Below are 13,743 nucleotides of genomic sequence, written 5' to 3' on the forward strand. Positions count from 1 at the left end.
GGCGGGGGAGCTCGATTCGGAGCAATCCGACCCGGAATCGTGGCTTTTTCCGTCATTATCAACAATCATGGAGGCTTGGTACTTGCTAATTTGTTCGCTCTATGCCATCTGGAATCTACGATAATCTAATTGACCTATTTGAATTTGAAATCGACGAGAATCGGGTTTTCGAGAAGGTGTGAAGATCCGGGGTTATGGTCTATATGGGATACTGCTAGGGGTCCAAATCTTTTCTTCAAGCTTAAATCATCACAGTGAAATAATAGGCTTGAGCTATGGATAAAAACCCCAATTTTGACTCTTCCGACTTCAACTCAGATGGTTTTAGGGCCTAGTTGTATTGGTACCGGTAGATATTAGCATTGGCAACTCAGATGGATAAGCAACTTCTTACCTCTTGGGCATATTACGTTACTGCCCTCAGGTTGTCACAGTAACGGCAGTTTTTTTACTGATAACGATGGTTATCTCCACAATTACCTTATTGGCTTTGCAATTCACATTGTGTGGACAGAAATCAGCCACGCACGCCTGGCCCACAGGGGCACACCCGCCGCTCCCCCTGCTGCATTGTATACATGTTCGCTGTTTCTATTAAGTATAACTCCAGCATATGAAAAATTAATGTGAGTAGACAATTAAGTAGGAATAAAAAAATGGTGTTACAGATGTGTGTAGTAAGTAGGAACACGTACATTGCTGCAGTCCACACTCCTAGCCAGAATTATTATGCTTTGAAAAATAAATATTCATCACGCGCGTTTGTGATCAATTAATTTCTCGCATATATGCGCAGGAAAATAGTTTGACCTTAGAACCAGAGAGCTATCAGGTTATAGTAGAATATACGAGTGAAGCTTTAAAATTATGTAGAAATGGTTAGACTGGTAGCTCATTCACTGTTACAATCAGTCTTTTGAATTAGCTAGCTAGTAGTTATTTGGCGCCCCCTGTGTGGATACGAGATAAGCACGTCGCTGGTTTCAGAAGCTTTTGATGCTTGGTGTCCATACTTCATAACCTACCCTGACCTTTAATACAGACACACACACACACGAGGTTATATATACATACATACATGAAGTAGCTAGCTAGCTTATATAAAGGCACAACAGAGAAAAGCTGCGTATATAGTTAGCTAAGTGACTCCATAATCATAACAATGGATGGGGCTTGTAACAACAACTTGGGTGTGAGAAAAGGTGCTTGGACTAGAGAGGAAGATGATCTTCTCAGGCATTGCATGAAGACTCATGGAGAAGAAAAGTGGCACCGGGTTCCTTCCAAAGCAGGTACATACCAACTATATAAAATGCATGCATGAAAATATTTGTAGATAATGACTACAATATTATTGATAAAGAGCTTCAATCATAATAGTACTGATTTAGAGATGAGTTAATGTATCTTATGCATGTACGCTGCAGGTTTGAACAGATGCAGGAAAAGCTGCAGACTAAGGTGGCTCAACTATCTGAAGCCAAACATCAAAAGAGGTGGCTTTACGGAGGATGAAACTGATCTAATATTTAGGCTTCACAAGCTTTTGGGAAACAGGTAGGAAAGCTATATATTATAGACTTATTGCTCTTTATTAATTTCCGTTCAATATATCACACTCTTTACCAGTACTGCTGGTTTGAATAAAATCTTAACCGTACCTGCACAAACAACAAAGGGAAAATATATAATTAAGACATTTCAATTATGCACAACGAAAGAACAAGTCTAGTACTTGGTCTATTTCTCATAAGTTTTTTTTTTTTTTTTTTTCTATTTCTCATAAGTTTGGATGAGGGAAAAAGTTCAAAACTCTCTTTCCCGAAGAGCTGAGAGAGGAATACAGTACAGAAGCACGTGGAAGGCCAATGATTTTTTATTCAAGTCCCTTTCATGGTTTTCTAATGGGAGACCGTAACATCAACATCTGCTTGGCAACATTTATAGCACATTCATTCCAATGCGTTGCTCTATTTGTTTGAAGTATAAAATCTAGTCCTTATTTGAGGACTCTAAGTCCTTTCCTTGGGGTTAGATCGAGAGTCGATCATCAGAGTTAATCTGGTATTTAGGCTATGAATTTTGATACCGTATATACCAGAGTCTCTAAGATGGTGCATGCATTTCTTGCGAAGCTTGATTGTCTAGAAAATGTGAGTTTACTTTGGAACATCTCTCTTTGGTGCGCCCTAAGGGAGGGTTTCAATTCATTGCGTTTATTTGGTTATGTATGTGAATTTATCGCCTCTTGCCTACTCGGTCCATTAAAATGTATTCATTTTACCTCGTTTTGTTTAAATAATAAAATAATGTACTTGTTTTTCTCCTATTTAATAATAAAAAAATAATGTACCCTTGCAAACTCCGGTTAAATACATGTGAGGTTGTAATAATCTCATAAGTACATTCTTATTATTTATGTTGCATGTTTGCTAGGTGGTCATTAATTGCTGGAAGACTTTCCGGACGAACTGGAAACGATGTGAAAAATTACTGGAACTCCCGACTACGGCTAGATTCTCGAATTAAAAATCATAAATCTCCAGAATCTATAAAGACCACAATAATAAGGCCTCGACCACGAACCTTCTCCAAAAGTTTGTATCCTTTGAACAAGAGAGCTACAATTTTAAAACCTTTTCAATTTGAAGAGAATTTTGGCCGCTCAACACAAGCATCACCAACTTCAGAGAATGAAATCGACTCACCGAAAACCATTTTAGATGACATGGATAGTAGTACTGTTGAAAGAAGCACAAGTGATTCTTGTCGTATGGGGTTCGAGGAAGACCTCTTCACAAATTTTTGGGTTGAAGATATGGCAGAATCATCAAGAACATGTTTCTCATTTACTGAAGGAGAAGTAAGTAACGTAGACTTCTGTTTCAATATGGAACTCTGGAATCATCCAAAAGAAGAAGAGAAAACATGAACAATAAGATGTAAGTTGCACCTTTCTCAAATTATTACTTGTTAGCTGGTGAGCTGTGATCTGTTAGTAAGTTAAAATTCTAATATTGTAAGGTCATGAGTTCTTCTCGCTGACATATGTAAGGGAGGGTTTTTATTTTTATTTTTTTATTATTAATAATAATAATACAAAATTGAAATAAAAAAACTTCTTAGCTGCTTCTTTCTACTCTTTAATCAGGATGTACACCTAATGGCTAGGAATGCATGTGTTTATTTTTTTTTATTTGCATCTCATGTTTGGGTTTCATGTTGGTTTTAATTGTAATGTAATTTATCTCATTTACATTGTGAATTACTTAGTGAATTTCAAGTTCTCTAAAATATATATATATATATATATAAAAATTAAAAAAGAAAAGAAAAAAAGTCATCATTCCACAATTCTTGGTCATTAATGAAATCACCTGTCCCAGATTCCTGTGTCCTAATTTTGTCCCCTTAATATGATTGGTCCACAGAGATTAAAAAATAAAACAAAAGATTAATAAAATATTTTTTTAATCTCTGTGGACCAACCATGTTAAGGGAACATAATAGAGATAGAATAATGGACATAGGGGCAGCAAATCCTCTGTCCTGAATTATCTGTCTCCTTCCCTGTCTCCTGATAGATTGTTGACACCTGTCCAATCTGTTTAAATCAATGAAACACCGTTTGCTCCCAGTTACAAAAAAAGAGAAAGAAAAAAAAACTTAATTTCTTTATAGATTTTATTTATTAAAAAAATAAAAATAAAAATTTGACAAAGGAATAGAGATTTCATTTAATCCCAAAGTCAGAACGGCACATACAAATAAGGGAATACGGGTACCATCCACTAGTACAATGCTGCTCATTTGACTTTTACGAGCCTATACAATTACAAATCTCAGCGTACACAAAGAAAACTATCTTGAATCTCCCTTCGTCAATGCACTCAATTGTGGTACTCCAGGAGATTCATTAACTTGGTGTAAAAAGAAACCATAGCTTTGTAGACTAATGCTCACTAAAAAATAGCAAGCCCCTAGGTGCACAAAAAGTGCCTAACTGTCCTTAGAAAAAAGGAATTATTGAAAATAATACAAAGTAAATTTGGGCTAGGCCCACGAAGTGAACCCAACCCCCATCTCTAGCCCAGAACAGGCCCATTAGCAGCCTCTAAGCCCAAAAGGCCACATCAGCAATGTATCCCGCCTTTCCAGCCCAAAGCAACAGCTGGTTGCCCCGCCACCAAAACCACCATCCCACCGTTGGCGTTGGGCCACCCTCACGCCTTCGTCGCTGTCCAACCAATGCCGGACAACTCCAAGCATCACAGACCACCTAGCACCATCCGACATCTGGACCCCCTGCAATTGAATCAGGATCGATCGCCTAATCACGCCATCGATCTCAGCCAACCTTCAATCTACACCAACCGGCCGGCCAACCGTCGAGCGCTAACAAATGTCGCTCCGATCCAGTGAAAGCCATTTCCAATCCCAGCCCACTTCCCCGATGCAGCCATTCGTTTTGAACCAGAAAGTACCAGAATACATACCGATCCAAACCCTTGAGCTTTGGAGACATACCTGAAACAAAGCACCCGTCTGGCCTCACTCTACATGCGCCGGCTAGGCCAAAGGCCATCACCGCTGCCAAGGTGGAGCTGGACAAGTTGTAGCACAGACCACAGCGTCCTCTAGGGTTTAAGTAAGAGTTTCTCCACAAAATATGTTCTAAACTCGTTCTTTTTTAAAAAATAACTTGTTTCTAATTATCCCCATTAAACTTCAACATTCCACAGATCGAAGAGATGAGATGCAGAATCAATAGTCCTCATCTGCAACGGCCATGGTGGCCTTGTTCAGAGTCGTCCCTCGATCTCTTAAAAGACCAAGATTTTTTTTTTTTTTTAAAGGACGAAGATCTGACAATTGATCCATGATTCTCAAACCAATACTGAGCTTTGTGAGAGGTGTTTCAAGATGTTGGTTTGTTATATTAGATTGACATCAGATCAATCTATTATTAGTCTTGAATTCTTGATTAAAGTCATAGAATAGGCTATTGCAATGGGTTGTTGTAATTATTATGATTGTTAATGGGAGTTGCAAATGAACTCTGAAGCCTTACAATTTCAAGATGAGCCCAGATCTTGATATATTGTATTCAGCAAAATCAAATCAACCTGACCTGATTGGATAAGAAAGTTTACTTGAGCGATTTGAATACACTAATTGGATGCATGTTTGATAAGTGGTCATTAATTGTTGGAAGACTTCCCGGACGAACTGGAAACGATGTGAAAAATTACTGGAACTCCCAACTATGGCTAGATTCTCGAATTAAAAGTTATAAATCTCCAGAATCAATAAAGACCACAATAACAAGGCCTCGACCACAAACCTTCACCAAAAGTTTGTATCTTTTGAACAAGACAGTTACCATTTTGGAACCTTTTCAATTTGAAGAGAATTTTGGCCGCTCAACACAAGCATCACCAACTACAGAGAATGAAATTGACTGGCCGAAAACCTATTTAGATGACATGGATAGTAGTACTGTTGAAAGAAGCATAAGAGATTCTTGTCGTCTGGGGTTCGAGGAAGACCTCTTCACAAATTTTTGGGTTGAAGATATGGCAGAATCATCAAGAACATGTTTCTCATTTACTGAAAGAGAACTAGAGAAGTAAGTAACGTAGACTTCAGGATGTAATGGCTAGAAATGCGTGTTTTTATTTGCATGTCATGTTTGGGTTTCATGTTTTAATTGTAATGTAGTTTATCTCATATGCATTGTGAATTACTTAGTTTTTTTTTTTTTGAGTAAATGAAGATTTCATTGATAATCGCAGGCCAGAACGACACTTATAAATTTCCCAGAAATGAGAATCATGCACCATTCACCTAAGACATCAAAGCTCACTTAATCAAGGAGCCTAACAAATTACAAAATTATCCTACACAGAGATAATTTTGTGTGCAAACTTCATTTACCAATGCACTCAATGGCGGTACTCCAGAAGCTTCCATTATCAAGATGTAAAAAGAAACATCATAATTTGCAGGCTAAAAAACTACCTAACTACACCCATTAACGCTCATTAGGGAACTAGCAAGCATAACTCCCTAAAAAAAAGGGAATTATTCGAAATAAACAACAAAAAAACCTATTTAACAACCTAGTAGCCCAAAAGCCACCCAAGGTCCCCATAAAAGCCAAGTGGCCCAAGCCCAAGTCGCAGGTTGCCCAGATTCCTATACTCTCAGGATGAGAACATGTGGAATATAGTTGATACTGGATGGGAACACCCAACCAAGGCAGAAGACTCCAAGAAAGTAGAAGGGACATCTGCAAGAGTTCTTAAGCCTAGGAAGGAATGGACAGAAGAGAAGGTTCGTGATAGAAACTGTGATTTTAAGGCAAGAAATTCACTATTCATATCTTTGTCCAAGAAGGAGATGATGAGAATTAGCCATTGTTATACAGCCAAGGAGGCATAGGATCTCCTTCAGGTCACTTATGAAGGAAACAAAAAGGTTAGAGGTCAGAAGCTTCAAAGGTTGGTCTTGGAATTTGAGAACATGTCAATGGGAGAAGATGAATCGATTGATGACTTTCATGTTCGGCTTCTCAATGTAACAAGCCAATGTTGCAGCGCTTGGATGATCCATTTGAGGAGCACTGAATTGTCAAGAAGTTTCTTAGGTCACTCCCTCCTAAATTTTGAGCCAAACAAATTGCCATCGAGGAAGCTCAGGATCTGGATACCTACACTCTTAACGAGTTGGTAGGAAATCTCAAAACTTTTGAGATGAGACTCAAGCCTGAAAAGAAGATAAAAAATGTTGCATTTTCTTCCATTAAAAAGAAAGATAATATTGATGATTCTGTGGATTTAGCTTTGCTAACTAAAGAATTCAAAAAATTTCTAAAAAATAAAAGTTCTTCAGGAAATACTTCAAGAAACTTTTCTGAATAAAAAAGAGGTCAAGTGTTTGAAAATCGTTTTGACAAAAATTCAAAGTTTGCTAAGATTCCTCAAAAGAAAAGTTTTCCTGATAAGCCTAAATGTTTTGAGTGTGGTGGAATTGGACATCTTGCTGCCGATTGTGGCAACAAGAAGTATAATTCACGTGGTAATGAGTGATAGTGATGAAGGATCTCAATCAGATGGTGAAAAGGTAAATCTTGCTCTCACTTCCTCTCTTAATATTGATTTATATGATGATTCTGACTTAGAAGATGATACCCTTAATGAAAAACAAATGACAAGTGTAAGCAATTATATAATGCTTCAAAAATTGTTCTTCGAAAAAATTATAAACTTGAAAAGGAAGTTGATTCTTTAAGGGAGGAAAAAGAAAAAATTGAGCTACGATTTGAAACTTCTCTAAAAGAATGGAATGTAGAGCATACTGACCTTGTTGATAATATTAAAGTTTTGCAGGGAGAGGTTAAGTCTCAAGATTGGGACAAGGAACATGGTGATCTTATTAACAAAATTAAAGTTTTGCAGGTTAAATTCAAGGCTCAGTCTACTCTAAATATTTCACTAACTCTTGAAAATGAGAAATTGTAGGATGAGTTACTTAAAGTCAAGGAAAGCTTCAACAAGTTCTCCATAGGGTCTGAAAAGGTCTCCAAGATGATGGGATTTGGTAAAACTCACGGTAACAAAGAAGGGTTAATTAGGTTATGAAGGTGAGTCTTGTAAGCCATTGAACTTTGTAAAACGTGTAGAATGTGAAAGTTTGCTGGGTCATCTACAAGCTTAGAATAACATTGATTATGGTCCCAAGTTGGCCAAAATATCATAACCAAATTTAAACATCCAAACCCATCAGAAAATTGCTCAGGTAAGTTCTAACAAGCACACCTCTATGCATCAGCCCAAGTATATTCACAACTCCAAAAGCTTCACTCTCACTTGTTATTATTGTGGAAAATTAGGACACATACATCCTAGATGTAATATGTTGCACAGGATCATTCAAAATCAGAGGAAAGCTTCAAAAATAAGGTCAACTGAATCGCTGCAAGCTGAGTTGAAAGAGGGGTTGAGTCTGATCACGAGGATTGCAAAGCTGGCTACAATCCCTGTAGGTCTGGAAACTGAAACAAAGAAGACCTGGGTCGAAAAAGGATCCAAATGTTTTTCAGCTAAGTTTAATGATTGTGATATGTCCTATAAATTTTTGATGCAACTTGCTTACTAACCACTTAAAGATCAATTAACGAGGTTGAACATGTAGAAGCCACTAGTCTTGTGGCTTTGACTGCTCTCGCTAATAAAAAGGGTGATGTTTGGTAAATTGATAGTGGATGCTCAAGACATATGACTAGGGAAAAGATCTGGTTCGTGTCTTTTTCAGGTGAGTTTACAGGTGGATTCAGTTACTTTTGGTGATGGACAAAAGGCCAAGGTAATGGGTAAGGGTATTGTCAATACTCCAAGTATTCCTAATCTCCAAAATGTTTTATATGTTGAAGGTCTTCAAGCTACCTCATAAGTGTTAGTAAATTAACTGATGATTATGAGGATGTTAATTTCAACAGAAAAATGTGTGTTGTGATTGATAACAATGGAAAAAATATCATGGGAGGTTTGCACTCTAAAGATAATTGTTATCATGTACTTGCTAATAAATCTATTGAAATGCAGACATGTTTGAAAACCAAGACATCAGATGTTGTTCTTGAACTTTGGCATAAGCGTCTGGGGCATGTGAACTTCCAAGACTTACTGAAACTATCGACCAAGGAAAGTGTGAGAGGTATGCCTTCTCTGAGTGGTAAACCAGACAAGATGTGTAAAGGGTGCAAAGCAGGTAAGCAAACCCGAGCCTCATATGGAGCAATTAACTCGGCTACGTAGCCTTTGGTTTTAGAAACACGAATATCTAAAGTAGGCGTTTCCCTTAGGCACTGGGCTACTAGGCGGTGGTGCTAGGCAGGGACTAGGCGGGCTAGGGGTTCTAGGCAGAGCCTAAGCAGTCATAAACCCTAATTTATTATATATTTTGACTATTTTTATATTTATAATTAATTTTTAGGCTTTAAATATTGTCATTTATATTATTATATGTCATTAAAATAATTTAAAAATTAAAAAAAAAAAAAAAACCGCCTAGGCCCCTAGGCGCTAGTCCCTGGGTCACTGCCCGACTAGCGCCTAGCGTTTTTTAGAATCTTGGTTGTAGTTGATGATTTCTCTCATGTTTTACATGGGTGAATTTTCTTAGAGAAAAAAGTGATACTTTTGAAACCTTTAAAGGACTGTGCAAAAGAATTCTAAATGAAAAACATTCGTCAAACTTATGCATTGTTAGAGTTAGGACTGATAATGGCATTGAATTTAAGAATGCTTTGTTTGCTGAGTTTTTCCTTAAGCATGGTATTTCACATGAGTTTTTAGCTCCAAGTACTCCACAGCAGAATGGTGTAGTTGAGAGAAAGAACAGGGTTTTGTTGGATATGGGAAGAGTGATGCTACACTCAGCTGGACTTACACCAAATTTTTGGGCTAAAGCTATTAGCACTGCTTGCTATACTTCAAACCGTACATTCATGAGACCAGGTACTAGCAAAGACTCCATATAAGCTTTGGAAAGGTAAGAAGCCCAATGTAAGTCATCTTTGTGCCTTTGGAAGTCCTTGCTATATTTATAGAGATAGAGACTATCTTAAAAAATTTGATGCTAGGAGTGATATAGACATTTTTCTTGGTTATTCCTTTGATAGTAGAGCTTATAGGGTGTACAACAAGAGAACCATGTCTGTTATGGAATCCTATAATGTTTCCATTGATGATTTGTTGGAGAGTAAAGATCCCACACTGGAAAAGTGACAAAAAAATATAATTTATAAGTTAGTAGATCTCACCCAATTGTACCGAGGCCTTTTGTGATTAAAACCCAACACTTATCGGGTGGTTAAGTTTAGACAATATCGGTACAATGGTGGACCACCGGCCACGCTTGTCGCTATTTAACATGGTATCAGCGCGGGTCTCTCTCCAATTGCGTCTCCAATTGCCATGGGCCTGAATTTGGGTTCCTTATATTGCCATTGAAATATTCCGATTGGATTGTTATCAAGTGTCCGATGTGGGCCTTAGATTGTTATATTGGCCAAGTTTATAATATGAGACTTGTATCCCAATTTCAATGTAGGAATTGGATTGTTAATTAATTTCACGTGTAGACCTAGAGCTAGGTTGCACGTGAGGGGGCGTGTTGGAGAGGAAAGATCCCACATTGGAAAAGTGACAAATAAAATATAACTTATAAGTGGGTGGATCTCACCTAATTGTACCGAGGCATTTTGTGATTAAAACCCAACACCTATCGGGTGGTTAAGTTGAGACAATATCGGTACAATGGTGGGCCACCGGCCACACTTGTCATTGTTTAACATGATTGTGTTGTGCGTACTGTTCAGGTTAACTCAAATGATGATCAACCCTCCGAAAGCCGAGTAAGTGTGGAAATAAATGAGGAAAAGAATGATTCACCTAACGATCCTATTTTTGATCCTCTACCAGTTCGAGAACAAGGTTCAAACAAGTTCAGAAAGATCACTCTACTCAGGATATCATTAGGGACGTACATGGGGGAATTCAAACTCGCAGACAAGCTGCAACTCAGGTAAGTATTGATTCTGCTTTTGTATGCTTCTTCACTGAAAATGAGGTGAACATTAACATAATTTTGAATTGTGGTTTTGTTTCACTTATTGAACCAAAGAATGTTAAAGAGGCTTTGAATGATGATGATTGGGTGAATGCCATGCATGATGAGTTAAATCAGTTTACTAGGAATGATGTATGGTATCTTGTGCCTAGGCCTAGTAAGTGTAATGTAATAGGTTCCAAGTGGATTTTTCGAAATCAAAGTGATGAGCATGGAAATGTTACTAGGAACAAAGCTAGACTTGTTGCTCAAGGTTACACACAAGTTGAAGGACTTGATTTTGATGAAACCTTTGCCTCCGTTGCAAGGCTTGAATCTATTAGACTTCTTCTTGCTATTGCTTGTCATCTTCGCTTTAAGTTGTACCAAATGGAGGTAAAAAGTGCCTTCTTGAATGGTGTGTTGCAAGAGGAAGTTTATGTTGAACAGCCTCAGGGATTCAAAGACCCTTCCAATCTTGATCATGTGTGTAGACTTAAAAAAGGCTTTGTATGGTTTGAAACAGGCTCCAAGAGCTTGGTATGAGCGTCTGTCTACTTACCTAGTAAGTAAAGGGTACATTAGAGGTTCAGTAGATTAAACCTTGTTTGTTAAAAGGGATAAGAAACATATCATGATTGCTCAAGTGTATGTTGATGATATCATATTTCGCTCCACTTCTAATACTTATGTTAAAGAATTCACTAACATCATGGAAAGTGAATTTGAAATGAGCATGTATGGGGAGTTGAATTATTTTCTTGGTCTTCAACTTCGTCAACTGAAAGTAGGTATGTTTCTATCTCAAACTAAGTATGCTGAGAATCTTGTTAAAAAGTTGAGGCTTGAATCTGCTAAAATTGTCACCAATCCCATGAGTACAAGTGCCAAACTTAGTGAGGACCTCACAGGTAAGTCTGTTGACCAAACTCTCTACAAAAGTATGATTGGTAGTCTTCTTTATCTCACTGCTAGTAGGCCTGACATATCATATAGTGTTGGAGTTTGTGCTTATTTTCAGGCAAATCCCAGGGAATCTTATTTGGAAGCCGTAAAGCGTATCATACGATATGTATCATGTACAACAAATTGCGGCATCTATTTTACCTTTGATACTAATGTTGAAATTGCAGGATATTCAGATGCAGATTGGGGAGGAAACTTGAAAGATCGAAAAAGTACCTCTGGAGGTTGTTTCTTTGTGGGAAACAACATGGTGGCCTGGCATAGCAAGAAGCAAAATTGCATATCTCTTTCCACTACTGAAGCAGAGTATGTAGCTGCAGGTAGTTGTTGTACTCAAGCGCTTTGGATGAAGCAAATGCTTCGTGACTATGGAATATCACAAGGTAAGTTGACTATTTTTTGTGATAACTCAAGTGCCATAAATATTTCCAAGAATTTAGTGCAACACTCCCGCACTAAGCATATTGACATGAGATATTGATAGGAGCATTTTAATGCTACGTTTTAATAGTTATTTCCTCATATTTACCTAATTATTTCTTTAAATAAATCCTTTTGGTTTAGGAAAGTTTCTATTTCCTATTTTTAGAAAGTTTCCATTTAGTTAAGGAAATTTTCCATTTCTTATTTTTAGAAAGTTTCTATTTTTAGCAATAGTTTCTATTTTTAGGTCCTCTGCATAAATGAGCTGAAAGGAAGAAATGAAGTTTCCTGTTTCAACCAGGAAATCCTGTTCAGAAGAGGAAACTTTGACAAAGCAAGAATCCTAAGTCAACCAAGAAGCATGATCGAAATAATGAAGGGAAATGACGTTAGGAGGCATCAAGGCTTGAAGATAACGCATGGAGGCCTAAGATCCTTCTAGAATGTTGTGGATTTCAGCAAAATGGATAAAAGCCCATTGGGAATTAGGGTTTGTGACGCAAAAGAGATATTTTTGGGAGAGTATATGTGTTTTGCCGTGAAATGCCAAGAGAGAAACAAGGAAGCAACGTGAAAATCAAGAAAATATATTGAAGATTGCGTTGGAGATTTTCTAGGGAGAGTTTTAAGGAAAGAAGAAGTGTGGACAATAAGAAAATGCTCAAAACAAGTCTAGGTTCGTTCCCTATTTTCTCTAAGGATATCTTGGCTGAAATTAGTGAAGAAAATCAGAAAAATCCTATATATATTTCGGCAACAATATATTAAAAGGGATATGGACTTAATTTTGGAGAGTTTTGATTGGTTGAATGACACACCATGGCTTACATGGCAATTTGTGATTGGTTGGAGTTATGTGGAATTTTTTGATAATTCCTTGGAAAATAATAGAAGATTCATGAAGACTTGGAGACCAAGGCCAACATCCCCTATATATACTCTCCATTCTTGATGTTGAGAGAAACTCCCATTCAGAAAATTCACACCAAAACGTCAAGTCTTTCTCTCTCCATCCTCTAGTGCAAGCTCCACGGTTTTCAAGCAAGGAAGAAGAAGAGAAGAAGGAGCCGTGTGACACGTCCTCCATCATCCACCTTGAAGACTTGCTTCCAAGATTCAAGAATCCAACGTCAAGCCTCCATCCCCATCTCCATCTCACGGTGTAATTCGTCCTCTTTCTTTGTAACCTTTTAGGTTTTCCTTGTTTGATTTTCGTTGAAATTGTTTCTAGTTGATAACTATGTTTGAACAAAGTTTAATCCGAGTTCTTATGATTGAATGAAATTTTCGATTCCTATGATTGTGATTCTATAGTTGCTTATGTGAGATTGTTCAATTAAATTTGCTTGATTGATATCTTTTATATGTTTGAACAAAGTTTAATCCGAATTCTTATGATTGAATGAAATTTTCGATTCCTATGATTGTGATTCTATAATTGCTTATGTGAGATTGTTCAATTAAATTTGCTTGATTGATATCTTTTATATGTTTGTCTTAATTTGCATATAATTGATGCTAAATTTAAGTTTATGATTCACCTAATAATTTTGTGAACTTAAATCAAAAGTAGTAAAGGCTTTGGACAAAAATCAAATTTAATTGAAAAAGATTGCAAATAGATGAACTTATTCATATTAGGTTGTGCACTTAAGTTGATAACCTTTCTCTATGTGTATTGTGTTGGACATGTTTTGATTAGCTAGCTTTCTAGATTTTGATTGCATGTTTAATAGGATT

The 13,743-nt window shown here is 37.1% G+C and overlaps 2 protein-coding genes across 2 annotated transcripts; both read left to right on the forward strand.

Annotated features, from left to right (window-relative positions):
* Window positions 1–1,079: 1,079 nt before the first annotated feature.
* Window positions 1,080–3,118, forward strand: LOC112193894 (transcription factor MYB1). The gene is made up of 3 exons (XM_024334153.2): window positions 1,080–1,292; window positions 1,428–1,557; window positions 2,437–3,118. Exons 1-3 carry the CDS (start codon window positions 1,163–1,165, stop codon window positions 2,930–2,932), a joined length of 756 nt encoding a protein of 251 aa, XP_024189921.1. The 5' UTR covers window positions 1,080–1,162; the 3' UTR covers window positions 2,933–3,118.
* A 7,179-nt stretch (window positions 3,119–10,297) lies between these two features.
* LOC121052046 (secreted RxLR effector protein 161-like) lies at window positions 10,298–12,512 on the forward strand. Its single transcript, XM_040515903.1, has 2 exons — window positions 10,298–11,963; window positions 12,251–12,512. Exons 1-2 carry the CDS (start codon window positions 11,249–11,251, stop codon window positions 12,265–12,267), a joined length of 732 nt encoding a protein of 243 aa, XP_040371837.1. The 5' UTR covers window positions 10,298–11,248; the 3' UTR covers window positions 12,268–12,512.
* Window positions 12,513–13,743: the final 1,231 nt, after the last annotated feature.

Source organism: Rosa chinensis, chromosome 3 (genome assembly GCF_002994745.2).
Source record: "Rosa chinensis cultivar Old Blush chromosome 3, RchiOBHm-V2, whole genome shotgun sequence".
Taxonomy (NCBI): Eukaryota; Viridiplantae; Streptophyta; class Magnoliopsida; order Rosales; family Rosaceae; genus Rosa; species Rosa chinensis.

Excerpts from the sequence above, each read along its gene's own strand:
- LOC112193894 (XM_024334153.2), top strand. The coding sequence starts at position 1,163 with ATGGATGGGGCTTGTAACAACAACTTGGGTGTGAGAAAAGGTGCTTGG. Across the intron at positions 1,293-1,427 it reads CCGGGTTCCTTCCAAAGCAG|GTTTGAACAGATGCAGGAAA; the intron begins GTACATACCAAC and ends TGTACGCTGCAG. Across the intron at positions 1,558-2,436 it reads CACAAGCTTTTGGGAAACAG|GTGGTCATTAATTGCTGGAA; the intron begins GTAGGAAAGCTA and ends CATGTTTGCTAG.
- LOC121052046 (XM_040515903.1), top strand. The coding sequence starts at position 11,249 with ATGATTGCTCAAGTGTATGTTGATGATATCATATTTCGCTCCACTTCT.